Source organism: Aptenodytes patagonicus, chromosome 7 (genome assembly GCF_965638725.1).
Source record: "Aptenodytes patagonicus chromosome 7, bAptPat1.pri.cur, whole genome shotgun sequence".
In the NCBI taxonomy this organism is placed as follows: Eukaryota; Metazoa; Chordata; class Aves; order Sphenisciformes; family Spheniscidae; genus Aptenodytes; species Aptenodytes patagonicus.
In genome coordinates this window covers 17,605,976-17,624,502 of record NC_134955.1, presented here as the reverse complement: position 1 = coordinate 17,624,502, position 18,527 = coordinate 17,605,976, and the positions used below count along the sequence as shown (strand labels likewise).

At 45.5% G+C, this 18,527-nt stretch overlaps 1 protein-coding gene across 2 annotated transcripts in view; it reads left to right on the top strand.

Moving 5' to 3' along the window:
• Positions 1-4,031: 4,031 nt before the first annotated feature.
• The window catches only part of SLC67A1 (solute carrier family 67 member 1), a 60,965-nt gene continuing 46,469 nt past the window's right edge, over positions 4,032-18,527 (top strand). Inside the window, exons 1-4 of one of the 2 annotated variants that reach the window (XM_076344171.1) lie at positions 4,032-4,601; positions 4,831-4,928; positions 7,447-7,592; positions 8,357-8,489. In XM_076344171.1, coding sequence (XP_076200286.1) covers positions 4,419-4,601; positions 4,831-4,928; positions 7,447-7,592; positions 8,357-8,489 — 560 coding nt within the window. In that variant the 5' untranslated portion in view covers positions 4,032-4,418. The remainder of the gene's footprint in view (positions 4,602-4,830; positions 4,929-7,446; positions 7,593-8,356; positions 8,490-18,527) is intronic. The other variant, XM_076344170.1, reaches the window with a different exon arrangement.

Genomic DNA, 18,527 nt, shown 5'->3' with positions numbered 1-18,527 from the left:
CCCTGAAGACTATGCTATTTTGTAAACTAAACATGGCTTTTTTTTGCTGGCCATGTGGAGTCTTTTTCCATTCATTAGTAAACTGCTTTTTTCGCGAACACAATTAGACAAAGGAATAAATCAGTCAACAAACATGGGACATAATTTTGGCAATACCGGGCTGTCTATGCTCTTATTTGCTTAACTGTATAAATCTTTCACCAGACTACAAATGAGACTGGTTCCCTCAGTGTTGGGGTTGGGGGAAGAGAGGGATCAGGCCAGATCCTGTAGATTTGACGGCTCGTGCCGCCCATGACTGGTGTTGAGCAGTTTCCCTTATTATGGCAATTCAGCATTCCCGCTATTGGGAAATCACTTCAGGATATTTCTTCCCTTTCCTCTCTCGCATTTCAGAGCGTAAGAAACATCACCGGGATGATAGCTCCCTGAGGGCTGTGTCTCCGTAAAGGGTTTTTATGTTTCTCCTTGCCCGAATATCTGCATGCCTCACTGGTTTTGGTGCAGTGGCCTCATGATGCTCTTGCAAGGAGAGCAAGGTATGCTCATAATTATCCATCTCACACCTCATGTCCCTCCTGGCACCCCCCAGCACACAGCCCATAGAAATGCAGTTTCTCTTTGCAAAACGAAATGAAAGCTTTGCTGGACCCAAGAGGCAGCGATTCCCTCCCTGGCATTCCCAGCCGGCTTTCCTGCCTGCCATAGGTATGGGCCCATATCCCCAGGGGCAAGGATTTGTGAGTGATCTGCACTGGAGCAGGATTTGATTCATCCTACTGGGTTTTTTTGCATAGCTGGAGAGACATGCCAGCTCACATTCATAGAGGATTTGAGACCTAAGAGATGCCCTTCATAGCTGGGCAGCACGTCTGCACTTCTATCCCTCTTCAAGGCTTTTTTGAGGCTGTGAAGCTTGTTTTGACCTTCTGCAGACAGGTGAATCCCACCCAGAGTACCTTGTGTTGCTACAGATCATATTAAGCTTCTTCTGTAAAAAAATACAAGTTGAGAGAAGGATTTGGGATTTATTTCCCTGCAATTTATCCTTTTTCAACCAACATTTTCAACTGCTGATATTGCTGTGGATGGATTTCCCTTCCCCATGCATATGCACTTTGAGCTGGCTTTGCTTCCCATTTCCAGTAATTTAAGAAAAGATTTCTGCCCAAGTAACATAAACTAAGTCTTTATAAATTTTTTTTTTAAAGATGTTCTCAGGTTTCCCACTCTGTTTTTCTAGAGATCACCAGATAAATAGGCCTCAGGAAAGATATACCGGGGAAGGCAACTATAAATACTCCAAAAATGTTGAGAATAAGTGTCAAGACTTAATGCATAGCTAATGGCCTAATCTGCAGTTTCATCACAAGACATTTATCTCTTTGCTTGCTTTCACCATAGTCTCCCTGGAATATCTGTCCATTTAAAGTTTATTTATCCTACCCAAGAAAATTAATTTCCTATTCATAACCTATTCCTCCCCAGTTTTGAAATTAATCTTTATTTTTTAAAGATGGCTTGTCAGTGACTGAGCACTACCTATGCTGTAGTCTAAAATTGAGCCAGAAGGAGCCTTTAGATAAAAATGCACCACCAGCCTATGCCATCTGTCATTAATGGTGCATTATTGCTGAACTGGCCCCTAGCTGGATGACTACAAATGCAGTGTTCAGCGGGGCATAGCTGGGAATGGAGTTAATCTCCATCATACTTTGGCTCCTGCAGACATTTTCAGACAGGTTTCTCACTCGGGGAAGGAGGAGGATCTGCCTGGTGTCAGTCACACCGGCTGTTTTTCCATCGGTGCTCGTGCTGCCACCTTTAGCCCCTAGATTGACTGATTCGTGGGGCGAGATTTTAAAAATCAGGTGCTGAAAGTCAGGAAAGTGCAAGTTCCTGCACAGAAGACCTTGCGGGAGGACACCAAGATGATTTAGGGCTGCCAACTTCTTGGCCTAGTTTGGAGAATACAGCTCATCCCTGTGTCCTTGGGGCCAAGGCAGCATGGACGTGGCTTGGCTCATGGCTTGTAAAGGTGGCTTAAAACCCTCTTCCCTTTGTCCTGTCCATGCCAAAGTGCAGGGATGGGGAGATAAATGATCCTGCCCAAAGAGACTATTGCTAGAAGAGGATTGCTGAGTTGGGCCCAGGGCACTTTCATACTTGCAGCCTGATCTGGGATGCTAAGGAGCAGGCTTGGGCCCTGACCCATCAAGAGGCATCCAGTGATGCACAGGAACCAAGTCCAGTGATTATAGCTCATTCTCTGTGGTCACCTCCGCACCAGGCACCGAGTTTAGGACCCCACTTTTCAGAACTGTGTCTTTTGTCCCAGAGGCTGAAAATTAAACTCAGTTGGTTTGGGTTTTTTTTTACTCCATTTCCCTTGTCAATGCCAGTAAAAAGAAGCTAAATCTGAGTGAGAGCATGTGGCTGGTTAGCTGGCTGCACTGCATGCCCCAGGCAGGATGAGGCTCGTATCTGGTGGAGAGTGGCTGCATCTGCAAGTCATTGCTTCCCTCGGTCGCCTTGCTGGGATCTGTTTTCAGTTGCTGCTGAGACAAACTCACCAGTCAAAATACTGACGCCTTTCAAGTCCAAGTCAGCAAGTTTCCCGTAAGCAGTGCTTTACATTGCATTTGCATGAGTTGCTTTTTTGGTTGTCTTGAAACCTCCATAAACAGAGTTCTGTCATTAATTTTACTCTTCTATTCAATGCTGGTAATTTGTACATCGTGCCTGTCCAGCGCAAACCAGAGAGTGACAATGTTGGTGCTGTGCTGCAGGACATTCAAAGTGCAGGCAAATCCATTGTTTTGCACTGAGATGAACCAAATGTTGAGCACTGGTCTTTTGCTAAACTGGGCTACATGCTGGGTAATTAATCTTCCTTCTTCAGTAAGAAATACAACTTCTAGGGTGTTGTGAGTTGGGTCTGTTTGAGCGCTGGTATCACTGTAGGAAAGTCATTCTTTAAAGGTGCTTTTTTACTCATGCTTTGGCTGAGTTTGCCTCCCAGTTCAAGAGGGTTGTGGACAAACTGGATTGGACCCAGGGTAGGGCTACCAAGAAGGTCAGGGGTCTTGAGTATATCATCTTTGAAAGAGGTGAAGGGAATTGGGCTTGTTCAGCCTGGCAAAGAGGAGGCTGGGGTGATCTAACAGCCACCGGCAACTACTTGAAGGGCAGCTCCAAAGATGATGCAGCCAGACTCTTCTTGGTAGGGGCAGCTGATACTATGAGGGACAACAGCCACAAGCCGCAGCTTGAGAAATTCAGATTGGACATTAGGAAAAGCTTCTTTCCCAGATACTTAGGGAGGGGGAAAATCTCTTTTCTTGGCGATTTTCAAAGCTTGTCTAGAAAAAGCCACAACTGAGCTGATGTATTTGAGCAGGAGAGTGGATGAGATCTCCTGAGGTCCCTTTCTACCAAAAGTCCTGTGATTCTACAAAACCAGGGCATTGGGGTCTCTGCTTTCTTTTTCTCTTTAAAATAAAGATAATGCTCAACCAGACTTCTAGGCTTCAACAAGTAAGAAAACAAACAAATAAACCCCCAAGCAAACAAGCAAGCAGACAAGCAAATAAAACCCTAAGTAAACAAGCAAGCAAACAAACAAGACCCCCAAAGGACAAATGAGTCTTGTTTATTTAATTCCCCAGTTTGCAGTCAGTCTCATGATTTAATACTTTTTTTTTTTTTTAAATATTTTTGGCATGGACTGGTAATTTGTAGTCTGAGTGGAGTCACATGTGAAGATTTGCAAGCTCAGCCTTTCTATAAATTTGCAGCACCTGGTGAAGGAGGGAAAATGGCTCAGCTACAGGTGTTGATGAGAGCAACTCTAACTGCATGTAAGACCTATGCTTGTTCCAGGATCTGTATAAATCTAGTGCAAGAAGCATGAGGACTTGGAAATAGCTGTTCCGCTGTAAGCTTCACTTGCAACCTCCAAAAATAAAATCAAAGTGCCTTTCATGAAGGATTAAAACAGTAATCTCTTCCGAGCCACCAGAGGTAATAAAAGTGAAAGAAGTGAAACAGTTAAAGAGTTGAAGAGTTTATCATGTGCTCTTGTGTGGGGCAATGTCCGCTTTCACGCTGCTGGGATTCTCAAGCTGGTCTTTGTTGTGAGGGTACTTGAAGCAATGAGCCCACCTGGGACAAGGCTGAAGAATGAGATCCGTGGTTTGATGTGTACTTACCTTTGATCCTGCCTGGCAAGTAAGCAAAGGGGAGAAAAAAAACAAAGAAAGAAAAAAATAAATCGCTGGCATACTGACTCAGCACCTTTCACACTGTAAGCTTTGAACTGTACACACAGTTTCTGCACCTTACCTATGCTCCACGTTCCCAGCTAGAAAGAACCTTCGTGTCATTTTTCAGCCCGTCAGCCTGCAGTAAGTCATTCCATGAGCACTATGAATGCAAAAGCCAGCTCTGGAGGTGAGGAAGAAGCCTTGGGAATGAGGAGCGACACCCTGGGGGAGAGCGTCTGCTCAGGAGAGGGCAAGAGGAGACAAATGATCCGTGTTGCCTACCTGATTGCAACCCTAGAGCTGACCTTCCTCTTCATGCAGATGGGAGTCATGCCTGTGAGTATGGGTTGTCCTGCTTCACAGCACGTCTTGCCTTCAATGCCAGGCCATGTAGTTTTCCAGCAAAGTCAGAGGAGAATTTCTTCATCTCTAGGTATGGGGAACTGAAGGAAGTGCTTGTTTGGAGCTGTAGTCCTCTCCACACGAACATTAAGCTCTTTATTCAGAAATATAGCATACTTTGTTTCCCCTGACCTGTTGGGTTTTTTTTTTTTCCTTTTTTTAGTACTTGGCAAAGAGCCTAGGTTTGGATTTGGTGGGGTTTGGCTACCTCCAGACAACCTTTGGCATCCTCCAGCTTGTGGGAGGTCCCATTTTTGGAAGGTAAGTGAGAACAATTCTTATGACCCTTTTTATAGCTGAAAAAGGCTATGCATTTTTATACTTTAATAAAAAACTGTTTAGTTCTGGTTCGTGGTCCTGTTGAAGTGTTTGAAGACTTCATAAATGGGCAAGGGGACAATAAATACTATAATTAGAAATACTGCAACATAGAAGCAGCCTTTATATTAACTTAGGTATGTTTTAATGACACACGTTTAAGTGTAACAATATACTGGGAACAGGCTTAAACCATCAGAGTCCTCAGAGCCCGGGTCCTAACGGCTTAATCCTGCAAATGTTTTATAGGCATGTGTAACCTTAGAAATGTCTTGTGACTGGGAAACCTAAAAAAAGAGGCTATTTATTGATGTTAAGTAGAGCTATCAATGAAAATAATCGAAGGCCGTGTTATTTTTACAGCTGAATCTTACTATCTGCATCAGTGTTTAATACAAAGCTAGACTTGTATGAATCTTTAAGAACTGGTGCATCTATAAGCTCATCTATCAAAATAAGAGAAGAGTGGAAAAGACTCAGGTTTTCTGCCTCTCTAACCCATGGGACACATGCTCCTGTTCCTAATGAAATGTAAATGGCCCAAAAAAATTTGAGTGGTGGAAGCATGCATTCCCAAAAAGCAGAAAAATTTTGAAGGAGCAGTGTAATCCAGTGACAGGAAACTAAAATGAGGCTGAGAACATCTAGCTTTTCTTCTTAGTCCTGCTACTGATCAACAAAGTAATAAATGGATACGGAGCTGGTGTGTGCCTCAGTTTTCCTGCGTGGGATGTACCATTCTAGTTGATGTAGATTGTGAGCTCTATGGGACTCTCTGGTACCTGGTGTGTAGCACTTCAAGGATCTGATCTCTAAAAGCCCTTGTACAATACCATAATAGATGTTTTAAAATTAATAACAATAACATTAAATTCACCTGTGCAACTTGGAAGAAAATGTGTTCCTAAGAATGGAGGTGGTGCGAAGGGCCCGATTTGAATGCTTTTTCTATTAATATACAAAACTAGGGTAATATTTCAGTTTTGGATCTGGTGCCCTCTGAAATCTGGTTTTCCTCTGTGCATGCCATTCACTGAAGGGAAGGAAAATGGCAAACCAGAATCTGTCTGGGTCCGGACTCCCACTGGTGTAGATGGGACTGAAGGTGTATATTGCCAGATTGAAGCCAAAATTTACAGTGTAGATTTGAGATAAGAAGGATTTTCCTAGACGTGAGGCTGCTTTGACTTCAGCGTAAAGTTAGATAAAGAGAAAATGGGAAGGAAGGGGATAAGAGAAAGAAAAATGTGTAGTTTAGGTCAGTTTTCCTTGTTGTAAACAGAGAAGCTTTGACCTGTACCTCTTCCTCAACACAAACCCCTTTAATTACTTATTCTTAGCTTTGTAGACTAGTCTTGGCATTTTTTTGGTTGCTTCTTTTAGTGTAAGCACAACTAATTGCTATGCAAGGTAACATTCATCTGCTAAATGTAATATGCAACTTCAAGAAAAAGAAGGAAGGAGGAATTAGCGTGAAAAACTTTATCAAAGACCTATTTTATGGTCATCTTAGTCCCAATCGCTCAGAACTCTTTCTGTAGTACTCTTGGACTTTGTCCAGCTTAGCTTTCTAAAGTATCTTGGAGTTGAATAAAACCTGAACCAAAACCTCATCTGGCTGTTTTGAGATTTTTTTCCTCAAATAGAAGCAAATTTGAGTCACAATTGTGAAGTCTTTATTGAACCTAAATAGGAAGCTATCTATTTATTTTCTTTAAGTGGTGCTGAATGAGAAATGTTGCTTTGAACATCCTCTGGAAAGACACTGGAATAACTTCTATTGACATTGAACCTGAACTAAAAAAAATTAGCTAGCCTGATTCCCTGGTCTGAACCAACTCTAAGAGTCACAAAGTAAAATTTGAGGGTGCTATGTGCTCTGAAGTGATAATATTGAATGAGTTACTGAGTTGAGCTGCCATAACCACCTCTACCTGTGGCTGGTCTTTAGAAGCTCTGAGACAAATCACATTTATTCATTGAAATGCCAGTGGAAGGGACTTAAGCAAGCACGTGTTACCTTGTGCTTACAAGGGGTCTGGAGACAGGCTGAGCAGTGGCAGCTGTCTGTGTGTTCCCCTGTTACACCAAAGTGTCAGTGCCCACGTTCCCAGGTGGGCAGCTGGTGCTTCAGCACTGGTCCTTGCATTCCTCCTCCAGGCAAGGCTTCCAGTTTTGGGGGGCTTGTTTTGGTGTATTTTGGGGGGGTTTGTTTTTTTTACAAGGCAAAGTTTTATATTGCTTGTAGTCAGCAACGAAGAGAGGTTACCCAGTGAGCTCAGCTCCTCTGAATATCTAGTCCTCTTTTAGGAACAGAGTGCTTCTGAGAATCTGATCAGAGCTTCCCATGGCAGATAAATGAGAGTGAGATGACCGTGCAGCTCCATCCATCTGGGTGCATCATGCTTGTAATGACCTGCACAGTCCCACTTCTGACAACCTTGTACCATTTCTGTACCAGGTTTGCAGATCAATTTGGCACCCGAGCTGCCTTAATTCTCTCCTGTGCGTCTGGAAGTGCCTTCTTCCTGCTCATGTCCATCTCCACCAGCATCCCCCTCCTCTTCCTCTCCAGGCTGCCAGCAGTGTTCATGCACGGGCTACCAGGTAAGGTTGGCCAGGGCTGAGTGACTTTCCAAATTGTTTTTATTGCCTGATTCCTCTCTTCTTGCTCGTGTTGCTGGAAGTCGACAGGCTCAACAGCATGAAGGAAGGCAGGAGGAACATTTGATGGTTGTCAGGGGTAAAATGGTGAGAACATGAAGCAGCAGGTATATTGATTATGGAAAGCAGGGCTGGTAGCCTGTAGTCCCAGATCCATTCTCTGGTATGATCTTGAGCAAATTGTTTGTACTTCACCGTTCAGATGTGGGTGATGAATACTTGCTGGCAGTAGTGCTATCCCAAACTTCTCAGCTGCCTTCTTGTAACCAGGATATTTTATAGGAGATTTTTTCCCTTTCTCCTGGTAAAATGAGCATATTAGTCAAAATGAAACATGGTTACAAAAATATCTTCCATTACTCACCAAGCTGTTGGGCTTTAGTTGGCCTTTCCTAGATGTTTCTAGTAAAAACCATGCAACAGCCTTTACCTACCAGAAGTCCGTGTAACTCGTGCAAAAGGACTCAAGCTGATAGGGTGTTAAGTCTCTTCTTGCCACTTGTGAAGTGGTTTATTTGAGTGGTTTTGAGTGTTTTGTTTCATATGACTGACAGGCTCAACCAATTCCATTCAGCGGTGTGCATGAGCATTTGCCCCGGGGTTGCAAGCACTGTTTTGTGGCAGGCGCTGTTTCTGTGGCCTAAAAATTTATACCCGCTGCTCAGACCCTGGGACAAGCTTCTTTCAAGGGATTTGTTTCCCTGCAGGTGCTCAGAAGGTTATTACAGACCTGACTACTCCTTCTCAACGCGCTGATGCTTTGGGGAAGCTGGGGCTTTGCTTTGGAATAGGCATCATCATTGGCTCTGCCCTGGGAGGAGTCCTCTCCACCAAATTTGGGTGAGTGATCCACTTGTTTGGTGTTGGCCTTGCTGCAACCATTGAGGGAGCTGCTAAAGGGTATTTTGCTCCCCCCCCCAGCTTTTGATGATACCTTACTACTGGTGGCAGTAGAGGATCGTACCAGAACTCAAAATTTTGCTTTCCATACTGCTACCAAGAACTACTCCCACTGTTTTTAAGGGGACCTTGTTGAAAATCTCATCTTCTGTCTACTTAAATTGATTTAAAAACAAGTTGAAGTGAGAAATGGAGTCTGTCTGTCTCCCAGTTGTCTTCTCTTTGGAGCCGAGTGTGCTGAAAAGCAGCCCATATTGCATCACTTGCTTTTAAGAAACAGTGTTGAACAACTGAGAAATGGAAATTGGGAGCAGTGTGAAACTCGTGGGGAAACTGGTGTGCTTGGGGGATGCTCAATACAGAGTAAGACCTTGGGAAAAGGGGAAAGCAAGCTTGGGGGAAAAGAGTGAGGAGGTCTAGCCCTGTCACAGCAAGATGAAGCATGTGCCTGCCGCTTCCCTGCTTGCTTTCCACAGCCTGGCACACTGTAGCGGGCTGCCACCTTCTCTTACATGCTGCAATAGGAAAGAAATGCCTGATTTTACTGTATTTACCGGTTTCTGTTCATTACTAGTAAAGGAAGCTCAAAAGGTGTGGTGTGTCGGAGAACTCTGCAGGCAGGGAAGTGCACGTGGCCGTAATCTTCCTGGAAGATTCCCCAGAGTTTCTCGGGGAGGGGGGAACTTTTGAGTGGTTTTTTTGCTCTGCTACTTTTATTATGGACGCTTGCTTCTGCAGATTCAGGTTAGCATGGAAATAACTTTGTTCAACCTTATAGCCGCTCTATAGCGTAGGATAGAGGTTAAAAATCACTAGGGGAAGCTCTGGTTTTCAGGAATTGGGCTTGTCCTGGAAGGGGTCCGTGTCGCTGGCAAGTGTCAGTGTCCGCTAGGTGTCACCGTCGGCCTGCCCGCCGGCGCTGCCGGCAGCCGCCGCAGCCACCCGGGGCCGCCTTGCCGGCGTGCGTCCCCTCCCCTCGTTTGTACAGCAATGCTATCTCATTAAAAATCAGTTTTCATGAACTTCAGGCAGCTAAGTCAGGTGTCATTGATTTTTTTTTTTTTTCATGATCTTTTTCCTAGTGCCATAAGCACTGCGGACTGTATATGGTGCTATGTCACCTGGGCATTTTGCATAGGGCACACTCAGTTACGGTGCTGGGCACCGTGCGTTGGTCTCTGAACCCTGTTGTGCATCCATATGCGTTCAGGTGCTGCAGTGGTGCTACTTTGCGTCTCAAATCTTTGCAAAGGTTAATTGAGTAGAAGACTTCAACCTTGCTGCCTTAGGGAGTAGCCCCTGAAAACTCTGTTTGCTGCTGTACCTCGGCAGTGTTGGGCCAAGTTAAATGCTGCAGGCAATCTCAGGAGTTTTCTTCCTCTCGCTTGAAACCTGAAAAGGTTTTCCTTGATACTTTTGTGGTTGGTGCCTGTTCTGTGTCGGCCAATTGACACAAGGCTGGCTAGGAGGATTCATTTTGTAGTTGTTATATGGTTACATAAAATGAAAATCTGGGATGTATGTAGTATTAACTAATTCAGGATTTTAAAGTATTTATAGATCTTGATGGTTGAGTGAGGTTTTAATAAGTATTCTTTTTAATCAAATACAGTGATTGCATCCCTTCTGTGTGTTAACTGTCTGAAAGTAAAGGTTACCTTAGTTCTCAGCTTAATCTTTGGTTATATGCCTATATTTAAACATCACCATTCAAGTAGCATTGTTATCTAGCAAAAATTTATGGGGTTTCACTTTCCAGCTTGTGCATCAGTCACTGGTTTATGGAAAAATCAGCAGTGGGAGAGAATCCCCTGTTTCAGTTAATTAGTTAGAGACTTGAATGCAGCCCAGTTTTTGGATATCAGGGCTTGGTGCTGTCAGACAACAGGATGCTTCCAGACTCCCCAGGTTGCTGCTTATTTTGAAAGCTTCTGGCCCTTACATTTTGAGCCTGCAACATAACACTGAGAAAAGGGAATGTTGCCTGTAATTATGGGAAAGTAAGGGACCTGCACCTGAAAAACTACATAGCTTTTGACTTTCCCATCACAGGGGGTGGTTTCCCTTGCATCCGGTGGAGGGCAGCTTCAGCTCGCAGTTCAGATGCTGCTGCTGGAGCATCCCATCGCAGCGGTTTTAGGGCTGCTCCTGCCATCCCACAGCAGGACTGGGGAAAGCAGCCTGTCTGCTGGAAGCATTTGGTTTTCTCCAAGAGGATCTGTGCATCCCCCTGGAAGGAAGGTAGGAATTCTCATTAACAAGGGACAAACCCCAGCGTGCTGGCAGGACCCTTCTGACCACCCTGATGTGCAGACAGTTGATTTAATTTTATAAACAGCAGCTCTAGGCTGAAGGACTGCACAGGGAGGCCACTCTGGGTGTTGGTAGCCACCTTTGCCACAGCCAAATCCCACTGTTGCTCTGACACCGTGCTTAGCTCCTCTGCCAGATTTCTGTGCAAAGATTAGAGGAGCAATCTACTGATTTTTAGTATTTTGGCTGATATTGGTGGTGAGTGGGAATTCAGCCCTGCAAGCAGATAAAGACAGCTCTGTGCCACAAAACAGCCCCCAGAGCATCCCCAGTGCCTCTGGCTGTGTCTGCAGCAGTGTCCTGGAGGGAAAGGAGTGGGTGTCACATTATGGATGTACCTGAAGCTCCTTGGCCCTGCTGCCGTATCCCACAGATTGGCTATTAAACATTCCACCCTGATTCCCACATTTGATACAGGAAGGCTCCAGCTGTACTTGGAGCTGTGTAATCGCTTCCATTTTTTTCACAGAAAAATGACTCAATCTCCTTCCTTTGAAAATAAGCCTTTCTGCCATGTCATGGAAGAGCAAAGCTGGAGATTTCTGTCCACTCTGCATTCTTCACTCTCCCTCACCACAAAGCTGGCCAGCATTCCCCGTCTGTTGTTGACAGCATTATTCATATGTTAGCAGTGGTTTGTATACAAGAGAGAGGGTAGAAATCAGTCTCAGTTCCTCAGCTGATGTCATTTTGGTATTATTCCACTGTATTGTATTTACCATTGATGTACTTGACTTAAAGAGCTGGTCTGTTGTTGTTTTCATTGTTGGAATAATATTTGTCAGCCCTTATTTATTAAGGGAGTCCCAGGGAAGTTGAATGGCTTGTTCTGATTTTCCTAAGATTTTTTGGATGTCAGATCCTGACCTCTGCTCCTAAGCTGTAACCACCAGCTCCAGCCCTTTCTCTTCTTCTCTCTGAAGTACTACACTTTTCCCCCATGTTTTCCAAAATTTTGAATGAAGCTGTAAGCAAAGGAATTGTGACGTACTTTCTATTGGCAGGGGGATGGTCAGGCAAATTTACACCACCTGAGGATCAGGTATAAGCCAATTTATTAACACAAGCGGTTGTAACCTTAACTATTTGGAAAGTGTTTTCATGTTTGTATGCTTTTTTTTAATTGGTGTTTTCTGGTCATTGACCAGGTGGATCAAGATTGGGGACATAAAATACCTAGCTCAAGAATAACTCCTGTAGTTCAGCCAAGGTCTCCAGGTTCTTGGAGAGCCTGCAAACTCCATCACAGCTCATTCACAAAAGGTGACTAAGAAAAGGAGCTCTGTTTGCTCTCTGCGCATGTTCCCCCCTCCCTGTACACTTACTGGAAAGCTGTTAGGGGACCACAGGCTGCAGGTGAGTGTGTACCCCTGGAGAGAAGTGATATGGTATTTGTAGTAGGCTTTTGTGGCAGCGCTGTGGGTGAAGGGTGAAAGAAGGCAGCTGGATTACTCTTCAAAAATGGAAAGATGAGCCTAGGTAGCTAATTACAGAGATTTCATCCTTTCTTCTGGGACTATGATTAATTGCATTTGGCTTCTTTCTTCTTTCTTTCTAACAAGGATATACAGAAGCTTTGCTGTATGACCCAAGATTCGTTTGCTTTCTATGGACAAGGAGAGGTTTCTTCATTTTGGTGACTCAGCTGTAGGCTTAAATCTCTTGGAGTAATTATTCTTTTGAACTTGGGATTTTCCTGGCCAAACCCCTTTGGTCTCTTATTTAATATTATTACAGCAGGCTTTGGGGATAGTTTGTTGGGTTTTTTTTTTCCTGGCTGTGCTATTATCCTTCTTCCTCAAGGGGAAAAGAAGGAGCTTGTTCGCCCGGAGTAGGGAATTGCATTTCTTTTCAATAACCCATTTGAACAATGTCCTCTGGCAGGGAATTTCTCATCGCTTCGCGGCAGAGTGGAAAGACTGTGGGTGTTGAAAGGGCTGAAGGTTGGGAGCTGGGAAGGCGGGTGGGAACATGGCAAAGGGTGAGAGGGTTGCACTCCGTTTCGGGACAAAGCAGGGCATTCTGCTGCTGGGACCTGCTCCAGTAGAAATGGTGGTATTTCTCTGCCTGGGATGATGTCAATCAGCCAAACAGCATGGATTGGTGACACTTGTACAGGCATTACTTTGTCCTTTATATCAAGGGTCTTTGGGGAGAGGGAGGTGGTATCTGCTTGCCAGGAAGTCATCCACAAGCTCCAACATGGTCTGTTGGTTGAGCTCTGTGGTGCCTTGGGAGAGATGGGGAGGGAACAGCAAACGGGCTTGTTTGTCAAGGAGCTGATGGTTTGGGGAAGGTGCAGAGGACCTCAGTTGTGGCTTTCTGTGAAAAATAAACCAAAACAAAACAGGATCCAGAGATTCTTTTTCTCATTTACTCTGCATGACAACAATCTTAGTTTTGGAAGCCATGATCCCAAAGATTGTCTGTAAGGTCCATGTTAACCGGGTCTGGATAGAGGATCATGCACATCATCCCTCCACAACTTGTTGGTTCAGAGTTCAGGTCTAGGGCACTTTTCGCCTCTCCTCTATTCCCAGCACCAGAGCTTTCTAGTTCTGATGACTTGTTTAACCTATTCTTGAACCTGAGAAATGCCCCAGTGCGCTTTGGGTGGAGTTCACCCACTTAGACATCTACAGTGGAGACAGCTACACCTAAATTTGCTGTTCAGACTCTGTGTGGTTGATGGAGAGGCACAGGCACTTCTACAGCACCCTTTACCTCCTCATGAAGCAGGTCTGAAACAGCTTGGGGAACAGACTGCTTCGTAAGCTTTCTGCTCACTTAATACCTGAGTCCCAAAACACTAGCTCTGGCCATCAAGACATTGTGCCTGTGGTCACAGTCCTGGAGTTTGATGCTGGATTGTGAATATACCAGAAGTCACCAGGATGCAGGTTCTGAGCAGTTTTCCCTGTCTGTGCTGCCTTCATGCAACAGACAGGTCTGCACTAAGTTGATCCCCAGCCCTTCCTTCCTGCAAACCTCTACCCCACCTATCACTTCTAGGCCACCAATTTTAGATTTGGGTCCACTGGCTTTCTTCTATTTACCCATTGGAAGATCACACTGACACTGCAAAGGTGCCCTCGTTCCCCCTTTGCAGACCTTCAGTAAACCTGGCTCTTCCATCCTCTCCCTACAACCCTGGTCTGAACTTCAGCGGAGGGAGGCATGATGATGGGGCACAGAGCTCCTCTTTGGTCCTTCACCCATAGGTGGGGCCCTTTCCCAAGGGAGGAAGAGTGGGGCTCAGGGCAGGAGCCAGCAGCTTGTGGGAGGGAGAGCCCATGCCTTGTAGCTGCCCTCAAGGGTATGGGGTATGGCTGAGGAGGGCTGGGCTTGGTTTGAGCTAGCGGGGTGCTGGTTGGCAGCCCTTTCCTCAGCCTTGTCAGGAGCTCCCCATTTTCCTTCAAAACGCTCATTCCCACTTACCTTTCTGCAGGGATTTGGTGGGAGGGCTGTGAGCGTGGCTGTGCCAGCTCACAGGGGATGTTCACCTGCCCCTTCTCCCCACAGCACCCTCCTTTCTCCCAGGCATCTCTGTCATTTTGGGTTAGCTGCTTCATCTTCCCAGGAAAACCATGATGAAAAGGCATTTAAAAAAAATAAAGAAAGGGAGAAAGCGTCCAGATCTTCCTGATGTGGCTGATTTGTGCTGCTTGGACAGAGAACTGAGGTTTGGGGGCTGCTGGGAATTGACTTGCACCAGAGCCATGGGAAGAGGGACTCCTGGCATGGTTTGCCTAGTGTCCCTCTGTGGGTTGACAGCTGTTACCCCAGCAGATGGACAGTTAGGAAATAAAGGGGGGAGGGGAATATCTATGCGGGAGCTAAGGAAATTTCCCCGCTGCCTTCTCCAGCTTTCATTGTGCCTGTGCACTGGGGGAGGCTACCCTGCCTCGCTGCCCCATGCCTGGAGTCAGAAAGTGAGGGGGCGGTGGGTGACTGAAACCCTGTTTTGTGCATGTGGTGGCTAGATTGCAATCAAAACCACATGTGTTTGTGAAGTTACCTCTGCTAAACAATTATGGATGTTTGAACACTGCTCCCCTTAGCCGATGCTTTGAAAGCGTTGGGTTTCTGTGTGGCGCAGTGCCCTGCCTGGTTAGTTGTTAGCTGTATTCCTGCAAGGTTGCACTGAGGTGCCGGCTGTCTTTTCTTGTCAAGCCTGGCTTAACAGCCCCAAGTAATAAGTGTAAAAAATGGAAAAGAAAAAAAACAAACCCCAAAACCTGGAATTTTATGGAAAGGCACAAGGTATTTTGGGTTTGACCTCACTAGCAGAGGCAGCGTCAGAGGGCTGAACATGACCCTCACCGTGCGGGTTGCACAATAAGACAGTGTCTGCTCATGACTCACTGGAGCTTCATCTGCTCTTCCCACTCCTGGAATATTTCATGACTGGGCAGCAAATCCAGCAGTATCACTGGGGATTGAAATCCAGGGAAATACTGTTTTCTTTGTTAACAGAAAATAGAAAGCACAGAATAGGCTGTGATTAAGTCCCTGAATTGGGATTTGGGACTTGGCTCTGCTGCGATTTTCCTGTGATGTGAGTAAGTCATCCCATCCCTCTGCACTGGTGTTCCTCATGCATAATATGGGGCAGTGAGATGGTTTTTCCTTCCCTCTCCCAATACATTTACAATATTGCTATTTAGATTATACAGCCTTTGGGATGCAGACTCTTTCTTTCACGAGGTGTGCTCATGCAAATATCTATTACCTTGGGGGAACATGTCCACTTTTTCCTGGATGTATCCTCTTCTTCATCCCCTGGTGTCCTGGGCAGGCAGTCTTTGTGAGCCCAGCTACCATCCCATTTTTGGGGCTTGTTTCTTTTTTTAATTATTTATCAAAAGCAAGTGCCAGCCTTCTGCTGTTTCAGAAAAGCAGCAGAAAAAACCAAGCTCAGCTAGCCATAAAGCTCAGTGGTAGGGGAGTCCCAGAGGCTGGGGGCTGAAGTGCAGGGCTGCAGAGCTGAGCCCAGCAAGAGCTAGCAGAGGGACCTGGAGGGCAACGTGGGGTGGCACAACCTTCCTCCATTCATACCTGCGCATGTTCGTATGGACAGGTCTCTCGTTTACATCTCCTAATCCTTTAGATTCAAAGGGTCGTGCTTACATTTCATTCTGATCTGCTTCGGTGAACGAACCCGGCCTTGTGGTGAGGTTGGAGCAGGAGGGATGTGGTGCTTGTGTGGGAAGGACTATCAGACGAGGGAGGGAAGGTCGGGATGCACGGAAATGTGTGGATTTGGCATGTGAAAGGTGGACTGGGAGGAGTTAGGACTAGGGGAGCGGAGGAGTGAAGCTCTGCAGGAGAAAGGCTTAGTGCTTTTAGATGTATTGGGTCATCTGGGCCAGTAAGATTGGGGCATCAAGGGGCTTGGGCTGGAAGGAAGTAGTATTTCCAAAGTGGACCTTCGTTTGCCACAGGGGAAGAAAGGGGACAGCACATCCACTGCTGCTGCTCTCCCCTGTTTTCCTCCTGCCTGAAATATGGCTGCTGTAAAGGATGGGTGGAAAAGCAACCCTTCTGGAGGAGTTTGGGGTTGGGTATTAAACCCTTCCCGGTGCTTCTCTTGGCCATTGCTGCTGGATTGATGGGATGAGCAGGAGGCTGCCAGTGGATGGGGAGATGCAACACCCCATTGTCACAGGGTGCCAGTTCACCATGGCCCTAGGTGAAGGCTAGGCTGCTCGGATGGGGTGCTCAGAGGGAAATAAAAAGGGTGTGACCTTTGCATGAACTACACCAGCTTCCGCGGTCCCACTCAGGGTTTTTGTTTCCTTGCAGTCTCTTTGTGAAACCCTCCTCACAGCCACTCCACCAGCCAGGCAAGAGACAAAGGTATGTGAAGCGTTCAGGCAGTGAAAGCAGCCAGAGGGCAAAGGAGTTTCTGAATGGCCATTTCCAGGCTAACCCCAGCACTTGTTGGGGCTTGTCTCTTTAACCTGACAAATCATGGGTTATTACAGCCAGGGGAGAAGGTATTTCCAGCATCAGAAACATTCTCTGTAGCATTCGGATTGCAAGCTCCTGACCGCTCGGGCTGAGCCCTGTGCTGTGCCAAGTGGTGCAGCAAATGCGCTTAAGCACCACTGGCAAGCAGAGATGCTGATCCAGGAGAAGGGCAGTGCTAATGGTGTGATCTGAGAGGCCAGACACCATGATGAGGTTCTATCAGTGCCCAGGGCATAGCACTGTGTGTGAGCCAGCAGTGGGTCTGTGCCATAGCACATGCAGAAGCACTCCTGCTTTACCCAGCCGGTGTTTGCAAGGGGCAGGGCAATGTGCCCTATAGGGTTGTATCCCATTTTGGTGGATATGGAGCAGCAGCTTTGGAGCAGTAGCATGTCTCATTGTAATTAACGATTGCTTGGGAGATGGCTTATCCTGGGAGATAAGGCTTATCCCTTGTCCTGGGAGAAACACAGACCCTATACGTTCATTAGAATAATTCGCTTTGCTTTACAAATATGTAAGGGGCTCGGCTCTGCTCTCCAACTGCCCTCTAAAGCAGAAGTGCAGTGATCAGGCTTTCCAGAAATGACTGTGATTTTCAGTCTCCCACTTGGGGATGTCTAACGTGGATTTTCAGAGGATAAGAATTTAGCACTTTTGGAAATCTGGTCCTTTTAAGGTAGTTCAGGATCTGGAAACTTTGGATGTTTTTGAGCACCTGAGGTTTTCTTGTTTACTTGTTATTACAGCAATTGTTGCTTTGATTTTATTTTTCTTGGTGGAGAGGGGATTATACATCTAATCCTTTGTGGTCTGTATGCAGTAATAACTTTCTCAGTCTTACTAAATGTTCCTTTATGCCATGATATTCTAGGCTGAAACTTTTGGACTAATTACTTCTTTACAAAACTTCACTGTGAATCCTTTTGAAATCTGCACCATTTTTATTTTTATAGGATTTGATTAATTTCTTTTTTACCCCAGGGCATGTGATCTGAGACACACTGAAGTCATTGGAAGTGTTTCGTTTGAGTTTGGTTTTAAATGAAGCTCTGGGTAAAGAAATTTGTAGAGGAAGGAAGGAAACCTCCAGAAACCTAAAAGATTCCTGCAGGATATTTCTTTAAAAAACCAAACAATTAGAAATCCCCCTGGAAAAGCCATCTGGGGAGCATCTGAGCAATGCTTACAGGAGGCCAGAGTCTTAAATGCTGTTCTCAGACTTTAAAAATGGGGGGATGAAAGACAGTAATTGTTATTAAAGCTGAGGATGCTCGTGCGTCAGATATTTAAGCTTACTTCCTGCAGAAGCTTAGAAAGGCTCTTTCCTGATATAAAGCTGTATAACAGATTATCTGTATTGTGTGTGATGGGTTTCTTTCCCTCCACTTTCCGACTGTCCAGACCCAGTTGGATATGAGACAGATGATGGATCGATTCTTCTGGCTGATGTTTTCCAGTGTAGTTCTGGATGTTTCCCAGTCTTCCAGGAATTACTTTTCATAGCAGAAAGAGACCTACTTCTAGATGGACCTATTGATGTTTAGAAAAGAAATTTTGAAACCATTTGCTAAAGAACTCCTTTAGGGTAACTGGAGGAGCCTGTGGTTTGTGACACCAGGCTCATGCCTCGCACTACACCCACGCGTGTTCTCATTGCATGCGATTACACAGTCTGGGATGTGTAATTGC